This window comes from Rhinolophus sinicus, linkage group LG03 (genome assembly GCF_036562045.2).
Source record: "Rhinolophus sinicus isolate RSC01 linkage group LG03, ASM3656204v1, whole genome shotgun sequence".
Taxonomy (NCBI): Eukaryota; Metazoa; Chordata; class Mammalia; order Chiroptera; family Rhinolophidae; genus Rhinolophus; species Rhinolophus sinicus.
Genome location: NC_133753.1, coordinates 117,397,309 through 117,421,401, shown reverse-complemented (window position 1 = coordinate 117,421,401; position 24,093 = coordinate 117,397,309). Strand labels below are relative to the sequence as shown.

Sequence of the window (24,093 nt, the reverse complement as noted above, 5' to 3'; positions counted from 1 at the left end):
CTCTTCCCCACATCATTAATGTGTAACAACTTTCCAGTTATATATCTATTGACTATACTGTAATTCATTATTGTTTTTTCATGGAGCCTTCTGGTTTCCTATTTCAGTTTAGAATAATTGCTTTTTAGGACTGTGGTATAGTTGTCATTCTTTAATTTGTTAATTTGTTTTCATGCTTCTGTGCTAATTGTAATATTTTTTGGATCCTGTGTGTCCTTCCTTTCTTCGATTATATTTTACTGTGCTAGGGCATATTCTTAACTTTTGAATAACGTATACGAGGGAAGCAAATTGTCTTTGTCCTTAATATCTAAAAATATTTTAAATTTTCCTTACAACAGAATGTTAATTTAGCCAATCATTTTGCACCAGAACTTTTGAAGTTGCTGGTAACTTCATCCTTTTATCCTGAACAAATTATGATGATTTCCGTTTCTTTCTGGGTATCCTGTATTTGCTTGGTAAGTGACTGACTGTTTTCTTTTTCACTCATCATGAGTTACACTCAGTTGACTCTTTCCATCTAAAGCTCCATTTGTATTGTCAACTATGACATTTTTTTCTTTTATGATTTCACTGATTTGCCATCCTATATTTTTCTTTTCTTTTTTTTTTCTGGAGCCCCGTAATTAGTTGTTGAAACTCCAGGATTGATTTTCCTACTCTCCATGTCTTTTAATTTTTTCTTATATTTCCCTTTAATTTTCTTTTTTTAATTTATGGTTGGGAATTTTTTTTTTTTTAGATTTTATCTTTTAATCTTTCTATTCATTTTTTTAATTTAGTATTTATATTTTCTATTCCAAATATTTTTCTTATTTCATGCCTTCTTATAATAGTGCATTCTTATTTTATATCTCAACACATTTTCAAACCTCTCTAAATACATTAAATAGGTTTACTACAGAGTTCACTAATAATGGCATCTTCATCTTCAGTATTGATATGTTCACTCATATTGGTCTTATATTGTGTGCTATTGTTTACTCTCAAATATCTCATGATCCTCAGTCATATGTTCATTTTATAGAGACATTTTATAGTCCCTCCCATACATGAGGTGAGGAAGGATGCTGATTGAAGGTTCTGAATGTGTCAGGTGGGCAAGCAATATTTTAGGGTACCTGGGCAGAAAAACAACAAGTTGATGTTCTTAGCCCATTACCACCACCTTCCCAATGGAAAAACATAAAGAAGAGCTTTATTCTGAATTGTTACCAACCACGCTCAGAGCCTTCTTCTTATCCAAAGACATTGCTCGATTTCTATACAGCAAGAATCTCAGTTTTGGGCGGCTGGATGGCTCAGTTGGTTAGAGCGCAAGCTCTCAACATCAAGGTTGCCCGTTCAATTCCCTCATGGGATGGTGGGCTGCGCCCCTTGAAAATGGTGACTGGACTTGGAGCAGAGCTGTGCCCTCTACAACTAGATTGAAGGACAACGACTGATGGGTCCCGGAAAACACACACACACACACACACACTGTTGCCCAATATTCCCCAATAAAATTTTTTAAAATCTCAGCTTTTCTTTAGAATATGAGTTATTACCACTGTCAATCTCACGGCACTTAAAAGAGTATGGGGCCATTTGACAGTTTTCTTTTTCCACTGTGAAACAGTCATTTAACAATTTCACATTAGAATTTTTGCATTATTTCTCACTTCCACTCTCTCCATATTCCACTTTCAAGTATAGAATCCTTCTAGGACTCCATCAGTGCTTTTTCCACCTGTTTATTAACTCACCCATGTATTTATCAAAATTTCTTGTGACTGTGTAGCCCACTCTGAGACAATTTTCTGAATTTATTAGTATTTTTATTTCTTTACTCTCATTTAAATATAACAGGAGGAGGAAGACACTGAGTACATATGACCAGTTCTTATTAAACCGAAATCTTTTTTTTTTTAATTCTCAGTATCTCATACAATAATAGATTAATAATATTTGCACAATAAATATTTGTCAAACCCAACTGAATTCACAGTAAATTAAAAAACAAAACAAAAACATTATAGCTTTATCTTGCTTTTCTATTGATCAGGCTTGACTATGAATGATGATAGTGGTTTGTTTAATTTTAAAGCTAATTTAGTTTCAGAGAACAGGGTAGGCATTGCCAATTATATGACTATTAAAAAGCAAGCAGCACAACACCTCCCCAAAACATACTGTCTTCTGTGTCCAAAAACATATTTCCAAAAATTAAACACTTTTAAGCTTGACCTTTTGTATTTACTTCCCAACAAGGAAGATCAGATGCATATGATTTTGAGTATGTATGATACGTGTACATGTTTTAGTCTCTATTGCATAGATACTGATTGCCTTGGAATATCCTTTCTCCTTTCTTATTTTGTAGAACCTTAGCTGTTCACTGGGCACACTGAACCTTAGATAAAAGGCTATTATTTTCCAGTCTCCTTACATCTAGATAATTTTGGATGGTGAGATATGAGCAAATAAAACGTATCACTGCTGAAACATCTCCTTAAAAAGGAGTAGGTATGCCTTCCCGCCCTTTTCCATCTTTCTCCTTGAAATGCATATGTGAAGGTTGGCTCTCCATCTATGAACTTGAATATGAAAATGAAAGCTACACCCTAGGGATAGTAGAGCAGAATGTTAGACAGAGTCTGGGTCTCTGACAACTTCAAGATACTGCATTATTTATCCTGGATTACATCCACATCTACACTGTATACTCTATCAAATACACCCAGGGCAAGGAGAATAAATAAGCATTAGATAAGAGAACTATATTATTATGTTGTTTAGCATGTTGTGCAACTATGTCAGCAAATGATTGGCCAGATCTCTAAGGAACAATAATATTGTTTTAAAAAAAATAATGGTTGCTGTAGAAATCCAAAGACAGCTTTGGAAACCCAAGGCAACTGTAGTCATCCTTTGAGATTGGAGCATTTAATGTTCACCACCAGAGCAACCATCCTGGTCACTGAGCCTTTCTAGAAGTCAAGAGAAGCCTGAATTACTCCTACATGTTAAAGTCTTTATAGAGCTTTTTTTAAAAATTGTGGAATACCTTAAATGCTTCCACTTATTAAATTGTTTCTAACATAAGTATAATTCAATGTTATTCTTCCATTCACAAAATGATTACAGGAATTACCATATATATTAATTCACATGTAGTATATAACAACTACTGTGATGTAGCAATGAAACACAAAGTTATATACTGTATTACGGACTATTTGTTTTAATTCTTCCTCTAAATCAGTTGCATAGATAGATAGATAGATGAAAAGGGGGCAGGGATTTAGAAGTACAAATTGGTAGTTACAAAATAGTCATAGGAATGTAAAGTACAGCATAAGCAATATAGTCGATAATATTGTAATAAATATTTATGGTATCAAATGGGTAATAGATTTATCGGAGTGAACATTTTATAAGTTTTATAAATGTCTAATCCCTATGTTGTACACCTATAACTAACATAATGTGTGTCAACTGTAATTAACACATAAAACAATTATTAAAGTATGAAAATGAATAAAAACATTCAAAAACTGAAAAAAAATAAATTGATATAATGATGATAGAAATGAAGTGCAAGAGTTATGAATTTGAGGGATGTTGCCCTCTTATTTCCATGCTGGAATAGCCCCACTGGTGACTCGACTACTTTCTGCTTCATCTCCCCCAAGGAGGATCTGAGTGGGTCTACCAGTATATGTCTGCTGGACAAACCTCTTGTGTCTACCTGCATTTGAGGTCAGCCACTGAGCATGGTCTAATAGTTACCGCTAGATTTCCCTGTATGTTTCTCTTGGTGGAAATCTTATGGCTCCCATTAATTTCTCTTTTCAGTTCTTTGTTGCTCTTGCCACAAATTTGAAAATGTGTTTGTTTTCGTAAATCAATATTAAAAGTCTTAGAAGAATTCATAAATTTCTGTGTACATATTTAAGTTTTGGCTAAATTCCTTCTTTTCTTTCATTAATTTTTAACTGGAATTCAGTGATTAAGAATTGTTAGTGAGGCGGTCCTAGGGAAAGATTCACTGAAGTTGAAAGTGTTTTCTGTTTTTTAAGGCAATTAAACTATATACTATGGGGTTTTTAATTAAACAAGATAAGTAGGATTTATCTAGAGCTATGCAGATAAATATTTGAAGGTAAATATATACTTAAACTATCTTAATTGTTTTGGAAAGTGACTGAAAGTTCTCTATGCCAAGCTGTGGAGCTAGGATTTAAGAGTCATAAGAAGAATTCACCATCTCACCAAGTCTATTTCTGCCTTCCATTTTCACTACCTAATCCATTCCAGTGTGCTTCTGGACCAAATGGAATTGGTGGGGCTGAAGTCCTTGGAAATCCAACCCAAGCTAAAAGTGCTGGAAGGAAGAAAGGAAGATCAAGATGTGACTTTCTCTCAGTATCTACATTTATCCTGTTCCTTTACTCACTGTATTATTATGGAATATCTCTATGCGCAATCACTGTGCTGTCTGCCAAAGAGACAAAGATGGAAGCATGCTTACATGGTCTGAGGGAAAACTCACAAAGTAGACCATTCGAATATATTAAGGCAATTGTAATGATAAAATGATAAACCCAATGAGAGCATAGGAAAAGGAACTCCTAATTTATTTTTAAGTAAATCTGTTTATCATGAATTTCACTCTAAGAATCCGACCGTGTCTTAATTTTTATTCTTTATAGTTCAATGTTTATAAAAATAATATAAACTAAATTTTCTATTCCAAAAAATAACTTAGGTCATATTAACTACTTCATTTCTTTCCATTCTGCTGCTGTCTATGAAAATCTCTAGGGATATTTTCCCCAAATGTGAAAGCTTTGAGTTCATGTGATTCCTAAATCACAGTTATCATTATTCTTAATTATTCCACAATCTAACCATAGTTTCCTTGTATGTGAGGCTAAGGAAAACCTCCTGGAATCACCAAACACAACATCTGCCATCATCTTTTGTTTAAATATCTGTCTCCATTTCATAATCATTAGCAAATTCCTCCATATACCTGAGTAGCCATAATTACTTGGACAGATGACTCAATTTCAAGTCTGAAATATACATTTAACCTTTGCGCCTGAAATTTCCGTGTGGATGTGCTTAGACTTATGATTGGCGTCATGCTCTCTTCTAACCTCCAAAACTCTGCAAACAATCTGTCCACCTTATTGTACTGTCTTTTATTTTGTATTCCCTTTAATCCCATCATTCCTGTGGTTATGATTGCTTTAGTTGCAATATGATACTTCGAAGTAGACTAAGCAAAACACAGAAGTGTAATAAGAATACCCGCACAGTGTATTCCTTGTCTGGTTAATTTATTCATCTGTCATTTGGCTGCAATAGCATCTCATTAGCTGAGTAAATAAACTGTAACACCCTTTAATATGTTCTCCACATGGCAGCTGTAAGAATTCTTTTCTTTCTAACTTTAGTGTTAAATATTTATTTCACTTTCAAATTATAAAATATTGCACACATGACAGAAAATAAATAAATTAATGTAACAAATGTAACCCAAACTTAACAAACATAAACAGTTTAATTACTTTATATCAAATTTTAAATGAAATAAAATATTTCAACTATACAGCTGATGCCTTCCTACATCCATTCCTTTTCCTCCTTGATGTGTATTATTTATTTTCACGTTGCATAAATTAAACTGTGTGTGCCTCTGTATGTAAACAGCATACATACTGAATATATTTTTTTAACTTTATAATTCAGCATTAGTTTTTTGAGATTTGTCCCTACTGATGTATATAGTTACTCCATTTGGACTGCTTTATATTTAATCATTTACTAATAGATATTTAGGTTGTTTCCAATTTTTTGCTATGATAATACAAACAAATACCTGCAAGAAATATCCTTATGCTTTTTCAACTCTTGAATGTCTGGTAGAGTTTCTCTAGAGTTGGCTAAGCTTTGTTCCTAAAAGACATGCACCATAGAGTTGGTACCTTATTTCAATTTATAGGTCATTGTTTTAAAGTTTCCCAACTGGCTGAATTTACATTCACACTGGCAATGTTCAAGGTTCCCGTTTATCTACATCATCACCAACAATTGGAATGAAACTGTTTTTTTACTAAATTATTGAGTATAAATGCTATCTCATTTTTCTTCAGTTTTGTAGTAACCTTGTTTACTGGTGAGATTGAGTATATTCTCATTAGGAAATTTGATGTTCACCTTATGTGCATTACATTTTTACAAACATTTTCCATTATTTTCATGTGTATACATGAACTCTCAATTTTGTTTCATTCATTTGTTCTCTCAAGTCAGTATTGACACAATGCTGTTTTGATTAAGAAAGATGTAGATTCAGTTTTTTCTGGATTAGTATTAATATAGCTGCATTAAGTTTCATTTGGTTACTGTCTGCTATATCTTATTGCTATCATTTTAAAATCAATATTTTGTGTCTCTTTTTGAATAAATTGTTTTAATCTATTTATACTTATGATTACTAATATGTTTGAAGTTATGTTTTCTACTGTCTTATGCAGTTGTTTCTATTCACTATGTTTTTTTTTCTTTTCTGTTTTCTTATTATCTGCCATTTTTAGATTTGCCAAATTTTTCTTACTTTTTAATCCTTATATTATTTTGGAAGTTATATATTTGTCTATTATTTCTGTCGTTGCCCTAATTTTTTTCATATGCATTTTTGACTTAATAAAGCCCAAAGTTAATCAATAGCAGGTAGATACTGATTCCATACACACATGACAAAAATGCTTTAACTGGGATTATCTTCCAATCAGACATGTTATTTTCCCTAGTATTTTTAGTTTTACATTTTTCTAGCTCTCTTTCAAATTAGCCATTAGTATATTATTGTTTTCTTATCAGTGTATATTTTAAATTACTTATTTAACAATTTCTTTGTTCACCCACCTATGGATTTGTATTCTTTCTTCTGATTTTTAATATTTTTCTGAATTGTCATTCATCGGTGCTTTCAACGCTGAGCTATAAGAAGTGTAATCTCTTAGTCTTTATTGTCTGGTAATGTCTATTTCACTCTCATTTTTACAGAGGAGTCAAACTATATTACAATTCCAATTACTTTTTTTCAATATGAAACACATTGCTAAATTTTCTTCAGGCTTCTATTGCCTGTGTGAAAATTTTCTGTCAGCCTAATTTTTGTTACTGTATAAATATTTGGTGGTGTTTTTCTTATTGTTGTAAAACTTTTATCCTTACTTTCAGTGCTTTATATTTTCACTATGGTATGATTGGTGTGGGTTTGTTTATATTTTCCTTTTTGAAGCTCTGTTACTTCTTTACCTAGATGATGCTTCAGTGTTGAAAACTACCAATTCATAGTCTCTTTGAATATTGCTCCTCTCACTCTGGAACTCTTTTTTAAAATGTGTGGTACTTATCATAACATAACAAGGGCTCTCACAATCTAGCTGCTACCTAACCAACTTCATCTCTCACAGTGCCCTTCAGCCAAAAGAGTCTTCTTTAAAAGGACATTTAACAGGCTGTTTCCTGAGTGAACTGTTAAAATTACCCGTCTTTTCTCAGTTAACTGCAACTCATCCCTCAGGAATGCTTCACCAACTTTTCTGGTGGGGTCTTTTTGTTCCCCGCTTACAATATCTTGTATTTCTTGTTCAGAGCACTTGAGCCAGTTACACTTTTACAGTCAGTTATTTGTTTGAGTATCTAATTAATGTCAGGCTCCTTGACTAGATTCCCTGCTCCATGAGGGTAGTTCTTCATTTTCTTTTTTCATTTTTTTTTTATTCTGTTGGCATTTTATAGACATTGAGGAAGTAACAATATAGAGACTACAAGCCGCCTGGAACTGTCAGGCCATCAGGGACCCAGGCAGTACTTACTCATCTGTGAACATCAGCTCCAGTTCCCTCACTGCAGACAAGCTTTCTCTTCTTTACTGCAGATACTTAATACAATAAAAGGCTTAGGGTAGATAACTTTCTAGATGAAATAGCGCGCAGCACCCATGAACCAGGACTGTCCCTCTGTCAATCACATTATATTCTTTAAGTGTCCTCCCACTTTAATTTCTATGCCATCTGGCCTAGAGCTGGAGAATGCGCCACATCGTTTATGGCTAAATATGTTTTTCCTATTTTATTCTAGGAGCAAGTATGACTTTTTAAGTAGCTCCACATTCAAAAATCAAATAGGAAAGAAAATGCTTCTGTTTACACTTGGATGAGGGAAGTAACCCTCAGTGCATTTATTTAACAAATATTTGTTGAGCCCCTATTGAGTGCCATTCACTACATTAGGCCTTTACGATAAACTAGTAAAAACAAAAATGGCCCCTGACCTCACTGAGATTTGAGTCCTGAAAGGAAACATTATCCCAATGCTCACACTTCTACTAAACATACAGTCAAAAAATATGTGAATGATTTGAATGAAAGCAATATGGTTCCTTGTGAACATTTAACAAATTAACTTGATCTATAAGAGGAATTGTGGTGAAATGAGGAATGTTTACTTCATAAGTGACTACTGAGCTAAGTAAGATTTTAAAGATGAATAGGAGTTAAGACAAAGAGGACAGGTCAGAGCATTTCAAGAAGAAAAATTAGTATGTGCAAATGTCCTGTGGCAGGAAGCCAATTCACAATTATGAGGACCTAAAGGAAAACCAGAGAGGTTTGAGAACAGAATAGAAAAGGAAACTTATTAGAGTTGAGGATATGGAGTTATTTAAGAGTGAAAGACAGTGAATGCTGGCTTATATGAGCTAAAGAGGACCAGTTGTTATGTTTTTGGAAATTTTGTGAGCCAACTGTTTAAATAACCATTATTAAAAACAAAAGTATTCATATAAACTATGTTAAATAAGTTACATTAAAAATAACAGTTCTAGTTATTTCTAATCACTCATAAGTATTTTACTACTTTTTACTGTTCTTTGTGCTCTTGAGTTTATTTATGTCTAGTCTATTGGTATAGTGGAAACAATTTATAATGATGTAGTACTGCACATTTCTTCCCAACCTCACTTTCCATGTTGTGTTTACTCACTCCAAATTAACCATGATGAAAGTTTACACTGTGGAAAATGACAGATTTTCCAACCAGGATCTTCTTACACCTCTAAGAACCAGTTGTTAAAGACTTACCAGCATAACACTGAGTAAGACTATACAGGACTTTGGTAAGAATTTATTTTTATCACAGGAGGAATGAACAGGCATTGAAAGGTTCTAAGCAGGGAGTTGACAACTGTACCTTCATATTTTAAAAAGACCACTGAGACTACAGAAATGAAAGATGAAGCAAGGTGACTCTGGTTGGCCCATCTGGTAAATAATGATGGCTCCTACTAAGATCAAAGCAATGAAAATAGAAGTGAATGGAGTTAAGATGTTTAAGAGTTAAAATAGAAGGCTGAGCTCTGGTGGCACTTGCATGAATCAGTCACTTAAGACCCTCATGAGGAAGGAGTAAAATCTCTATATCCTCCCTAATTTCTAATTTGTTATGATATTTCATTTTTAGACCAGTCTGGCCACCATGTGTCAAAGAGCCAATTTCATAGTTGAACAGACTTAGCCTTGAGTAAGAGAGGATGGAAAAATGTACAAATGGAAGCACATGGAATGAAGGGACTACATCTGTACAAAAATAAATTATTTTTAATGTAACCATAACTTTTCCATCCTGATATATGCATAATAGTGCATGTATGGCAACCATGAAAGTGGCCTCTGAGATCTCTGACTGGAGGAGTGTACATGACTGAAGATCCAACTGCCATGCTCTGAAATCCAGCAATTGAGTCGAGGCCATTCTTCCCACAAGCTGCCCTAGACAGTGACTAACAGCACAGAGACACTAAGACAAGCCTGTTATGGGAGATGCCAGATTCCTTTGATTGACAGCTTTAACTCCAGTGCGCTAATGGCCTTGCCAATCTTTCCTTAAAACTGCATTGCCTAACTTGCTTCCACTCAATTTTCCTGTCTTCAGAACTACTGCCCTTCACTGAGGGTAGGACCTACATCATGGTCTGATAGCTCTGTGAGCCTCATTCTATTCCATGCTTCTTCCTTGTGTCTGTGGCAGGTCTTGAGTGGTGGTTCTGACTTAGGTCCTTCCCCAAGTGATTGCAGACATCTGTAGTGTTCCTGGGCCCAAAAGCATTTCCTGCCCTCTTCCCCAAGGTCAGTCAGCTTTTGCCTCTACCCTCTCCCAGAAGTAGGAAATCACTGACTGTGTCTCAGAGGTTAGAGGGTGTTTTTCCATTCCCCTAGTTCTTAAGGCTTCTGTTTGGTAAGACAGAAGGGACTGGAAGAGAGTAGGGATTTGTGCCTGTGTGCCCAAGAGGGACTTTTTCCAGTTTCCCACTGATCGGCACGTGGGAAAGTCGCAAAGAGTGAGAACATAGGACACTGTGTCTGGTCTCCTCGGGATTCTAAGTTGTCATGATAGCTCCCACTCCACCTTTAATTATTCATTAAAGTTTTAGTTGTTTTATTTTCTCACTTTGGTGGAGGCTCCCTGTTTTCTATGTGATTTACCAAAGGTGAAACAGTCGATGTGTCCTGTGTATCCTCAGAGAGTTTGAAATTCTTTGTAGTTAAGTTCACCTGGTTATCTTGTGATCATAGTTCTCTGATGGTCTCAAGAAAAGTTACGATTTTGCAGATTATCGCGCATTTCCTCATTTTTTTTAGCATGAGATTAATGTTCTTCTGTAGCTTTCTGCATGCTAAGAGGAGTCCCCTCGTCTTGTCTTTAAACATCAGTTATGTTTGTGCATCAGGATTCTATCTTTGGAGAGTATAGCAGAGTTAGGAAGAGAACATATACGTAAATAGTGTATTATATTCTAGGCATGTAAAATCATTCCGTTACGAAACAGTTGGCACTCTTATGGTAGCTATTCTGTAAATTTAATGAATGAAAACATACCCAATTTAGCATTAGTCAAGGCTGGGGTAGCAGAATACAGCTAGACAGGAAGACATTGTTTCGAGTTGTATTTTGCTTTGGGTCAGTCTTCAATGTAATTACTTTGTCCTTTCCACCAGGTGGTTGACCAGATTGATACCTTGACCTCTGACCTACAGCTGGAGGATGAGATGACCGACAGCTCCAAAACAGACACCCTGAATAGCAGCTCCAGCGGCACAACAGCCTCCAGCATAGAGAAGATCAAAGTGCAGGCCACTGCGCCTCTCATTAAGCCGCCGGCACACCCGTCTGCTATCCTCACCGTCCTGAGAAAGCCAAACCCTCCGCCACCTCCTCCACGGTTGACTCCTGTGAAGTGTGAAGACCCCCAAAGGGTGGTGCCAACTGTCAATCCTGTAAAGACCAATGGCACCCTTTTACGAAACGGAGGCGTACCAGGAGCACCAAACAAAATTCCAAATGGAGACATCTGCTGCATACCCAGTAGTAATTTAGACAAGGCTCCAGTGCAGCCTCTGATGCATAGACCTGAAAAAGGCCGGTGTCCCCAGGCAGGACCTCGGGAACGAGTGCGGTTTAATGAAAAAGTGCAGTACCATGGCTATTGTCCTGACTGTGATCCCCGGTATCACATAAAAAACCGGGAGGTCCATTTACACAGCGAACCTGTACACCCCCCAGGAAAGCTTTCTCACCAAGGCCCTCCCTTCCCTCCGCCACCCCACCTGCCCCCATTTCCACTCGAAAATGGGGGACTGGGAATAAGCCACAGTAACAGCTTCCCCCCTCTCAGACCTGCAACTGTGCCTCCTCCCACTGCACCAAAACCACAGAAGACGATTTTGAGGAAATCGACCACTACGACAGTGTGATGTATGCCATTTAAAAACACTTTCTGTTTTATTTTGATTTTTATATTATAAACATAAAATAATAAGTAACGAGCACTTTCTACTCAAGCAATAAAAAGCCCAAATATATTAATCCTGCATTCAGCAAAGTGACATAAAAATCACCTGGTAAGTATGCAATGCATCATTTATATCCTGGGTGTACATTGTTTAAAACATTGCATCATCTGAAAACACAGAATAATGAAAAAGCTGAATGTATTGTTTGTTTTTAACTGACCTATATCAAACAGTGACCTATAGATTTCAAATAGTTTGTTTTACTATTAGATTGGTGCAAAAGTAATTGCGGTTTTTGCAATTATTTTTAACCTTTTAAACCACAATTACTTTTGCACCAACCTAATAGAAGAGATGGGATTGGATTCATTTTATTCATGCCTAACTTATCTATGCATTAATGACATGTCACACTGTTAACTTTGACCTAATGCTTTCTATAAGAAATTTTAATCCTGAAGGACTATTGTATTATTTTTTCTAAAGATGTTTGCCACTAATTTTGCATTACTAAATGCTGAGTACAATACCGAAAGTTTATTTTCTATACCATACAATCATAATTATATGTTCAACCCTATTGGTAATGAAAGATTTTTTCAATAGAAATATATGTCAATAAACAATAGTACATAATAGCAAAACAAAATATTCCTCAGAATTAAAATGAAGCAGTGGCATATTTGATACCACAGTAATATTCATTAAAGTAGGTAGTAACACTGACAGAGTTTGGAGAAGATCACAGTGTGTGTATGTCAGAATTTTCTAAATTAAATGTCATAATCAGGTAATAAATAAAAAAATAGAACATATTTTCATGTTATATATTTTGGTGCCTCAAAGACCATTTATTGAACGCGTCCTACTCTGCCAATCCTTCTACACCCTCCCCACCCTCAGCATTCCTCCACGGCACGCCATAAACCACTGAAACAGTGGGATGGTTTGCCTCCTGCTTTAGGAAGCTCTCCATGTCCCTAAAGGAGCCACATGTATAGGAGAATGATAGGGGAAAATAAAGATGTTTCTGGAACAGGATGTTTTAAGCATTAGCCTTAAGCTTGCTCCTCTGAGTTGAAATATGCTAGGGGTCTTTGTTATTCTACAAAAGGAAGAAAAGAAATCCTTCCCTCCTAACACCCAGTGAAGGTTCTTCTCTTCAGTCTGATTTGCTCACTTCCCAACTACCATGATTTGGACTGATTGGATGCTTTGCCCTGGAAATAGACGTGAGTTTACCTCCCCTAAAATCATGATGAAAGGTATGCGCCTGAATAAAATATGTCCATGAATCAGCAAAAGTAGAAGGAGTCATCTTTGGTGGAAATTTGTTTATTGTGACTCTTAAGAGTACTGTAATCTTTTTGACTGTTTGGCTTTTAATCTTTAAACTTTAACTTTTGTTGGTACAGGAAGGTAGTCTTCAATCATATTTCTTTGTTGCCTTTAAGTACATCATGGTAATTTTGAATACTATTTTTGAATAACTTCATATTAAAAGATGATAGTATATTTTAGGCAGAATGACAGAAAGATGATAGGCTTTATTTACAGGAAAAATCAAATGCGTAAAAAAATGCAAGATGTCATGTTAAAAATTTACGCAGCATGATTTTTGTTCTGTGTGTGTTGGACATGAAGATAATGAAAACAGAATTAATCCACTTTTTCAGAAAGTTACAAAACGTAAGACCAATAATCAAGAAAGTCCATAATCAAAATTTATTAATTATACGATCAGTATGTTTAATAAATATGAGTCAGATAAACAAATAATTGATGTATCAAATACCAAAATAATATATTCTTAACTTTTTCATGTAGCTTAATATAAATAAACCCAGGGTTTCATCATCTTTCTAGATTTAAGTACTACTTCTTTTCGAATGTTCATTCAGTATTAGACCTTTCAGTATTATAAACAATCTTAGAAGACATACGGTTTTATTCCTTCAGACCATCTTGCTTCCACAGCCAGTTCCATAGCCAGTTACTGAAACTATAATAATTACCTTATATTGTCAGACATTGACCCCTATCGCTATCTGGAACCAATCTGGATCTAAAAGTAGAGCTTCTTACCAACCACAGATCATCCACAGAGTAGATAACTTACTTGCAAAACAGCAAGTTGAGTAAATTGAATTCATGCTGATTGAATAAGGACATTGTGCCATATGCCAACACAACCTCTAAGATTCAATCCATCTCTCTGCCTTAAAGTATAGATAACATGAAAGACTGTGTGTTTTTTTTTAATTTATTGGGGTGACATCAGTTCATAAAATTATATAGGTCTCAGGGTGTATAATTCTGTAATACATCATCTATATATTGCATTGTGTGTTTATCACCCAGAGTCGGTTCTCCTTCTATCACCATGTATTTGATCCCCTTTACCCTCTTCTACCAACGTCCTCCCCCTTACCCTCTGATAACCTCTAAACTGATGTCTGTGTCTATGAGTTTTTGTTTGTTTGTCTTGTTTGTTTGTTGCTTTCAGTTTTATATCCCACACATGAGTGAAATCATATGGTTCTCAACTTTTTCTGATTTATTTTGCTTAGCATGATAATCTCAATATCCGTCAATTTTTTTAAGTTTGGCTAGTGACATGTGCTCAAACTACAATACATATTTTAATTTAACACATTTGTAAGTAACTATTGGTCTAGAAACCTGAGTTAAATCCCAACCTAAAAAAGTTATAGTTTTATATAAAGACCTTTCTCTTATTGTTTATTATATAAGCAATATTAAGTGTTATATTATAGCAGTGTTGGGATTTTATTTTTAGTTTATTTACCCCAAATATTACCTTTTTCTCATTAATGTATGGAATACATTGGGCCAATAGGGTTTTTTTCCTCTCAACTGATAATTTGGCAACATTCACTAGAACTTAAGTATCTCTTTAAAATATATGTACATTTGTAAAACATGGAAAGTAATTAACATAGAGCATCATAATATTTGTTGGGACTCTTGTAATTAAAGTTTTATAAGTGGCAGTGTAGTTTTTGTAATCAGCCAACATTACTTTCAAAATTTAAATTCTGAAGTGCAAGCTCTGAACATCATCCATTAAATTATCATAAAACGTGGTACATATTTCCTCTTCCTGAAGATGCCAAAGTAGAAATGCTGTCCTCAGATCATTAAGGGTGTGGTTTGTTTTTCCACAATATGCATTTGAACACTTTTATTCATACATAGAGTAGTGTATGCAGAGCTAGCCTCCACACTCCTTTGAAAGTGATGTTTCTATAAAACATAAAACAGTAATACTGCTTATGACAATATCTGTTTTTAATGGAAGGTAGAACATACATATTTTTTAAATGTATCCTTATGTTAAACTGGAATAGGAAAGGTTTTGTCTTTGTGTTAACTTAAACAAAGATTGCCCCATTTTTGTGACGAGAGGTTTTTGTATCTGTACTGATGAAAGGCGAAAAGAAAGTAAAAATTGAGCAATGTTCTCTTCTACCTCCCAGTAGATGTAGCAATTTTAAAAGGGAATCAAACTGATATTTTTTAGGTCATGCTTAAGCTAAATATAAAATATCTGCTGAAAATTGCAGGGCATACAAGAAGAGAAATTCCCCTCTCTTCCAATTTGGTATTATTCTATTCATGCCTCCCCTCATTAGTTCAATAATATTCTGTTAACTGAAGTGGTTTCATTAACCTAAAAAAAAAAAAGCAACTGTTTGAATTTTGCCTGCATCTAATTATTGAATGAATAAAGGAATAGGGCACTATATTACTATATTAAATGGACTTTTTTTTTGCCTGATCAGTAGTTGAGTTACTTTCAGTATAACCAAGAGCAGCAACTACATACACAGTCTCTGAAACTATGCAAGATCTTTTATGTACAGGTTCTAATTATAGCTCTTTTTGGAGGCTCTGTGAAGAAACCCCTAAGTAGTTCCACATGTAATTGCCCTGGGAATGGTGTAACCAAGTCATGAATCACTGCCTTGACTCAATTTTTTTTTTCCATGGAATATATGCAATAACGCCATGTCAAGTCTTGTAATTGTCCTGATTCAGTTTCTTTCCCCCGATTCTCTGGTAGTAGCACATTATAATACAATGTGCACTCAAATTTGTAGCAAAATATTGCATTGTAATGTTCTTTAGAGAATACTGATGATTTCCTAGTAAGGAAATTAGTCATGAGCAATAAAAATCCATATCACATCATTAGGTGAAGTGCACATTCTCTGACGATCAATAGATACTATCAGAAAAATCACATGATGTTTTCTGGCTCAATTTGATGCTGTATTTAAATTTGTAGATTAAACATTTTGGAGTTTTAGAATCATTCAAGTTGCCTGATTCTGAAAGAATGACGGATGTGATGCTGCCATTAGGGTACACAGCAATGTTGAACATAAAAGTGTAGTTAGCCACGTCTTAGTGGAGCCGCAATTACGGAGGGTGTCGTTTCATCGGAGGCACTTGGATTTATCTTTTTGAAACAAATTAAAGTGGAGCGTAAAGAAGCTTTGCAAATAAACCTCTCTTTAAAATGTAATTCAATCAATATAGGTTATAGAATTGTGTGGAGGCTAAGGGAAAATAAGGAAACATTGCTTATAATTTCTGACTTCTAGACTGATCAAAGATAAGTAAGCTAATATTATTAACTGCTTTATGAAACTTTACATAATTTTTTTTCTTAGGGTTTTTATGAATATATAGGGTTTCCCTAAGTCTCATATGAATGTATAAAATAGTTATTATTATCCTGATTTACAAGTGAAGACATCCAGATCTCAGTTTCAGTATTTTGCCAAAATGAACCCTTTAGTCAGTGACTGGGTTGGCATTTTAGTGCCAGCATGACTCCCCATAATATTTTCCCCACTCCATCACCATTTAATTGTGTTCTTCATAGCCCTGAACTTTGCAAAATTTTCCTTTATTCTTGGCAGTTATTTTGACGCTGGAAAGGGGTTACCTAGTGTTGTTTTGACATTCTTAATATGTTAGATCTTTGCAGAATATGAAAGTGATTTCAGATAATTTAGCTACCGTCTAAAATGAATGAACTGCTGAATAATGCAAGCCTCATTTTCTGATGTATTATAACCAGGGGCTTCACCTTTCAGGTTTTTTTTTTTTTTCTTGTTGTTGTTTTTTCTGTAAGTTCAAAGCCTATTATTTTGGTTTCTTTTCCTAAGAAGTTCTGAATTCATAGTATTTTACCATTTGACTCTGATTGTCTTACTTCCATTACTGATATTTAATTTGTGAATTTCATCTATTTAACATTGACCCCTAGAGCTGAAAAAAAAAAGAAAAAAAGATCAACTCTGTGGAACCACTAAAACAACAATGTTTTAGAGCTGTCCTTAACAAAAGTATTTCCATCGTTTTGTAATTAGACTATAGATATGATTTTCCACACTTTGATAATGTAGGTGTCAATTCTCCTAATTACCAAAGGGGATTTTGGACCAGCTAAATAAAACAATGCGTGCCCTCAAATGGGTTAGGGTTGATGTTGACCAGACATGATATCTAACCCTTATCAAGGGCTTACTTTATGCCAATCTTCTACATGTTTGTATGTATTTGTTTTTTCTCATAACATTATTTTTCCCTCATAACAACCCAATGTCTTAGACACTATTATTACTTACATTATGCAAATAAGGAAACTATGGCACCCGTGGCCTACTACTGCCTAAGGTCATAGAGGCAGGAAGTGGTCAAGCCAGAAGTGTAAGGTAGGCAGGCAGCCTCCACAGCCCACGTTCTTCACTGCCTTTCAGAAATGCCTAAAGCACGGCCACTAAACCATGCATGGGTCATCTTAGAGCTGAAAGTCATTTCATTGAAACTCACCTGAAGAAGTTGTTGGAAGATATAAAATAAGAGAAAAATGAGCGTATTTCTGTTTAAGTCAAGGAAGACTAGTCCATGCATCCTGCAGTAGCAAACAAGCCCAGTATCTCAGAGGCTTCTGAATTATTCCTTGCTCCCTCAAAGTCCACCCTGAGTCAGGAGAGTCTTCAGGACAGGAGTCTCTCGGACAGTCACTCAGCAATACAGGCTGCGTTATTGTGTGGAACCACCATCTGCTCAAGCGTCCTCTTCCACGACCACCACAACGGGAGGGCCAACTGGACACTCTTACCTGTGTTTTGACCTCAGCTCTATACACTTCATTGGCCACAGCACAGCCACTACATGGCCATGCCTGTAGTCCCCATGTGCCTAGAGAAAAGGAGATCTACATATGGGAGGCCAGCAGTCATGCCACCATTGTTTCCAAAGGGGAATTTTTTTTGGTGTGTGTATAATATGAATATACTATAGACAATTGTAGACCTCCTTTTATTTCTTTTCATATTACCTGATGTTCATTTAATCCTACCATAAATTAGGATACCGTATTATTTTAAACAAAGATGGAGAAGAAAGATGTGACTCTTAACAGCCCGGCTAAACACTTGGTAGAGAAAACTGACAACATTTACTGAGAAGAGGGAATGAGTTTTATAACAGCCTTTACCTACTTGCATTCTGTCTGAGGATAGTCACCAACCTACATTTTGTAGTTCAATATTTTAGAATTGCATGGTAAATTTTCATTCATCAAATTTCTAAATAAAGATTCTTTTTTCCCCAGAAAATTAGGTTACTATATAAATAATTATCCCCCAAACGGTAGATAAACCTAATTTGAAGACACATACTTATCTATCCAGAATAGTCAAAAAAATATGGAAACCTACTATAGAAGTTAGGCCATTGATTATATAAATTATGACGTGTGTATTTATAATATTAGTTTAGAAGGCAGTGTATTAGAATGAAAGCATAAATTGCAACTAGAAGGCCTGGATTTGCATCTTAATTTTCTCAACTCCTAAGTGTCCCTGGTCAAATTGTGTAGCCAGGTCTGAGACTTGCTTTAAAATGAAAATAATGGTGCCACTATTTCTTACCAAATAGGGCTCTTGAGTCATTTTTCTCTTCCCCTTGTATATTCTGGGTTGATCAAATCCTCCTTTACATATATGGGGCAAGAAGAGTAATATCAACAGAGGGATGCTGCAATTGCACAACCCCCAAATGTACTTCTAAGGCATCAGGACTATAAGCTTCAGCTCTTTCCTAGGCAGCTACACTGAAACGTAAGATGGATGAGGCAACATGGATAGGCAACTTCAGGATTCAGTAAGTCTGCAGCCTTCAGAGCCATTGAATAAGCAGAACCACCAAATTATTCTGCTTCATTCTTTGCATATGTCAGAAACACCTCCCAAACTCTTCTTTATAACATCCGCTAGGTTGGAGCTAAGTAGACTATGTATGGCAGCATAGCTAATTACTATTTACTCTATGCTTTGTTTTAAATACCATTATGTTATTTGTTTGGAATGAATACTCTTCTGCTGACACAGTGTGGGTTACATACAAAGGTCAGCTTAGTCTTCTGCTTCATTTAGTTGCTCAAACTCCAACTCCTTTTTAGCTCATGTCTCTCTGTAGTCACAAAAATAGAAATGATGTGCATTTTCCTTGCTTTATTTTGGCTAATCTTTATCAAATTCTTGGTCTTGTTACCCAAATTGCCTGGTTTCAGCCAATTTATTTCTACTGTAGTAACACTAATACACTTAACCATGCTTCACTACCATCCAATCCCCTAACATTTCACTCTGTGTTTCTCCTGTAGAGGTTACCACCTTCCTACATAGTGTTAAAAGGCCCTAATGATTTCAAGAATGTGTAAGTACTTTAGGAACTGTAAAACCTCAAACAAATGCAAATCACTTGCCAAATTACCCACATTCCTTGTTAATCTGGTGGGTTGATTTGTATTTGCCTAGGTTAATGCTAATAATATTTTATTCATCTCATTTGTGGAGAAATTAGTTTACTTAGGTGTTTTTGCAGTTACTATTATCAAGTAAGCCTAATGATTTTCTTAGAATCTTGCTAGTTGATATGTGGAAATCTCATTTTTGATTTATCAAATTTTGTGAATTAGAAAGTCAAAAAATGAACGTGACGGAAATCAGAGGTCACTGTAACAGCAAGCACAGTTTTTTAAACTGTTTTGACAAGTGTAGCTTAGTTTTCATTATTTATGATAATATTTAATAGCACATGAGTAAATTCATGTAGAATATAATTTGTCAAACTAATTAAAGCCTAAAACCAGTAGGCATTTATAAATCTTCTAAAAATGTTTGCTCAAATAAGAGATTAAATCATCAAGCTTTTGTTTATAACAGAGAATGTCTACGTTTGTGATTAAAAACATAATTTATTAGTGATACTATAAAATCTGACAAAGCATTAACTGTTGTTTTGCTTTAACCAAAGTCTGTGATATATTTGAGTACATACTTCAGTGAGGTACCTTTCAGAAGGACTAGGAACTAAAGTTCCTTGATCACAGTGACTAATGACTTAAGTATTAGTAAAGAAATATTGCCAATAACACCCAAAATTATCGGGAACTATTATTATTATTATTATTATTATTTACCAATTCATACTCTTTAGAACAAAACAGACTATTTAAATGTATTCCTCCTTTTTCAAACTTCAGGGTTGTATCAAATAACAATGACAGTTTGCTTGCTATTTGAAAGACTGTATTGACATTCTTGTTTTTTTTCATAGATTTCTTTTTCTGAGTGGACTTACTATCAGTATTACAGAGAATTAATATTAAAAACGGCTCTTCCATATAATGTCCCAGTAAATCTTCTCATTATCAAAGCTCCCATTTTCAGCTATATTATTTAACTTCTGCATCTCTCTTGTTCTTTTTAACCAAGTACTTCTGAATTTTTGCCAAATCTTTTTTTTTTTTTTGAAATAACGTTCCCAATGACACTCTCCCTAGAGAGACTTTCATCCCCTCCATTCTCACCTTACATTAGCCCTAGTCATGTGACTCTTGCCTGAGCTTCCTTCCACTCCATTCTGCAGATCTCCAACAGAGAGATTTTCCTTTCATCATTTCATCTCGATCCAGAAATTTGAAGGCTCAGGGTAATCTGCTATTTCAAATTCCCAACTCTGGGCTTGGCAGGAACAGTAAAAGCCCTTCCAAGGCTACAATCTAGGGAGGCTCACACTGATAAGACAGCTCCAGCCAAACAGTCTAAATTACTGACCTCCTCATATGCCTTCGTCACTTCCTATTGCCACAACTTGTCTTGGACATGTGGCCTCAGCCTGAAATAATTTCTCCTTTCTGATACGGTTTTGTAAATCGTTGTCAGTAGATTTCCACTATTTAGCCCAAACCTTTCCTTAATCAATCAATCAATACCATGAAATATTTTTTAAATGTTAAGAAACACCACAGTGGTAAAATGGGTACAACACAGGTAAAAATTCAGAAAACAAAACATAAAAATCTATATGAAAAAATAGCCAAGTAGTAATTAGATTTAATTGTATATAAATTTAAGTGTATATCTTCTCAAATTAATATTATATAAAGTCAGTTATTTACCGTATGTACATATACTGGCAGACACTTATAAGGTGTTAGAGTAACAGAAACTCATAGTGATTAAATCCAGTCCCTTCACTTAATTAATAGTTTAGAAAATTGACCTCATAGTAGGACAAATAAACTCATGTAAGTCGTGTAGAGATATGTAAGTTTCCTCACTTGATATAAAATTTATTCTTATTGACTTAAAATACCAGCTCTCATAGAAGACATTTTGCTACATATTGGTGTGTGAGAATCAGAATCTTGGCAGGGAAGAAATAAGCAGAATATTTGAGCTGATAATGTGAAGTGCTGTCACATATACAGAAAGTGTTAGGCAAAAAGAAGGAAGGGAATTGAAAAGAAAATTGAAATAAAGAAGTAAGCAATTAAAATTTTACTTAAAAACTGACCTTAATACAAGGGAATATAATGAAGGTTATACAATTAATATATGAAGGTTTAGTTTTTAGTTATACCTTCTACCACAGACTAAGATTATATAACATGCAACGCTTTTATTTTACATGTTTTTGTCATTATTTCTTTTTAAATTTGAAGGTGTATTCTAACAACATGGGAAAAGCCACGTTTTCCTCCTGGGGATAAGGATATAGTTGTTAAGAGGGATTTCTGAGAGACAGATCTGCCTATTGTTCTCTTGAGGATGAAGCTTTTAGTTAGACTTATATTTAGTCCTTTGTTTCATGCACTTAAGATCCAGCTCATCATTAGCTTGGTCCAAATCACTACCACGATGTAGATGGGTCAAGAATGAGTACTTCCTGCTAGCAAATTTGAAGATAAAAGAGGTAAATACAATTTTCAACTGGAATCATACAGGTGACATTCTCCTTAAACCACCCGAAACCTGTCTTCACTTGTTGGAATAAATATACAAAGTTATGTAAATTTTCTTCACATTGAGAAAATTATAATTATTTGTCCATTATTATGTTCACCATGTATGTCAATTTTATTTCCTAAGCCTAATGCACTGAATATTTTATTTCATGTAGAGTGCCTATCATGTAAACTGAGTATAGACATTCTTTCTATTGTGTTTGATAAAAATCACATTGATAGCGATACAGCAGCATCTCGATATGTATTTGTTGACTGAATTCACAGAATGAACAACCAGGTGTAAAGTGTTTATTGATTGCTATTTCCTATTCTCATAGTTTTTTCTATTGCTCTTAATTACTGTATTGTTCCTGGCAGTGTTTGGGGGAGATTATAGTAAGATTTGAAAAACTATTTTTGTATATTCAGTTCAGTGTGTGTGAGTTTCCTTGTTGACAGTTTAAAAATGTGATATTTATTTAGCTTACAGTTATGAAGTTTAGTTGTCATAAATTTCCTAATTCCTGAGGGAAGCTGTTCTGTATTTCTTGTAACCTACAGGCTGACATAAATTGCTGATTACTTGATACATACTAGTCCTAGAACAGAGGAATAAAATTGGATTTGGTGGTTTATACAGTAAGTCTTCACTTAATGTCTCAATAGGTTCTTGGAAACTGCGACTTTAAGCAAAATATAGCAAAACCAATTTTACCAGAGGCTAATTGATATAAACAACAGTTAAATTCCTATGGCATATTTCTGGTCACGAAAACATCACCAAATTTTTAACTAAAGACCCAAGACATTTCTAATATTAAACACTGAAATAAGTGAGCTATACATACATTCATGAAAGATGAATAAAAATAAGTAAGATCATTATTTTCCAACTCGCTTATTTCAGTTCAGGGACACAAATGGCCTGAGCTTGACCTGGCAGCTCAGGGCATCCCAGGGCACAGCAACCTTGGACAGGACGCCACTCCACTTCAGAACGCACAAACACACATACACACACACACACACACTCTCAGACTGGGACAGTTCAGACATGCCCCTTTAACTCCATCTAGTACATTTTTGGGATTCAGGAGGAAACTGGAGTCCCCGGAGAAACCCATGCAGACTTGGGGCGAATATGCAAACTTCACACAGTGGCCCTAGCTCGAATTGATTTTTTTTTTCATCAATGTTATAAGGAAATGGCATAACATGAAACAAAGTTATTTGAAGACCTACTGTACTACCTTAAGATATCTTTGGAACTTTTCTATAATGAATTAGATATTGATGATGCATCTGGGCTTATATAAACAAACACAGAATTGTGTTTGGTTTGGTTTTTCACTGTCAAAATTCAAACAAAGAAGCTAATATAAGAACACGGGTTTTTCCACTTCTTTCTGAACTTTGTAGGAAAACGGAGGGAGGGGAACATACCAATGAGGGTGGTGGAGGAAACTAAAACACACTTGTAAATTCTGAGCAGGTAGTGCTGTGGAAGCAAAATTTCTATCTGATCTTGGAAGTGGGCAGTGATGGGAGCCAAAGCTTTATGAGTGTGGGAAACTGATTCATTCAGCTTAAGGTTCCCTTTTCTCTCCTTTCCAGACCTAGGGATGTGCTACAAATCTGAAAAAGTGCAGGGTTCCTGTAAAAGAGTTGTGCTAATTGCACCAAAGTGATCCTGATTTTATTTTCCAAATGAAGAGATTAAGAAATCTGAGAATAAAATTATATAGGTTTCACATGTACATTTCTATATCATCTGTATATTGCATTGTGTTCACCACCCAGAGTCAGTTCTCCTTCCATCACCATGTATTTGATCCCCATTTCCCTTTTGTACTACCCGTTTTCCCCCTTACCCTCTGGTAACCACTAAAGTGTTGTCTC

General features: G+C 35.0%; 1 protein-coding gene across 4 annotated transcripts in view; it reads left to right on the top strand.

Annotated features, from left to right (window-relative positions):
- Positions 1-24,093, top strand: part of PRR16 (proline rich 16) — a 278,138-nt gene that overhangs the window by 161,620 nt on the left and 92,425 nt on the right. For 3 of the 4 annotated variants that reach the window (XR_012494958.1, XR_012494960.1, XR_012494959.1), the window contains exon 2: positions 11,061-11,963. Coding sequence is in view for 1 of the 4 variants with exons in the window: in XM_074328567.1 (XP_074184668.1) it covers positions 11,061-11,816 (756 nt within the window). In the remaining 3 variants the exon portion in view is untranslated. The remainder of the gene's footprint in view (positions 1-11,060; positions 11,964-24,093) is intronic. The other variant, XM_074328567.1, reaches the window with a different exon arrangement.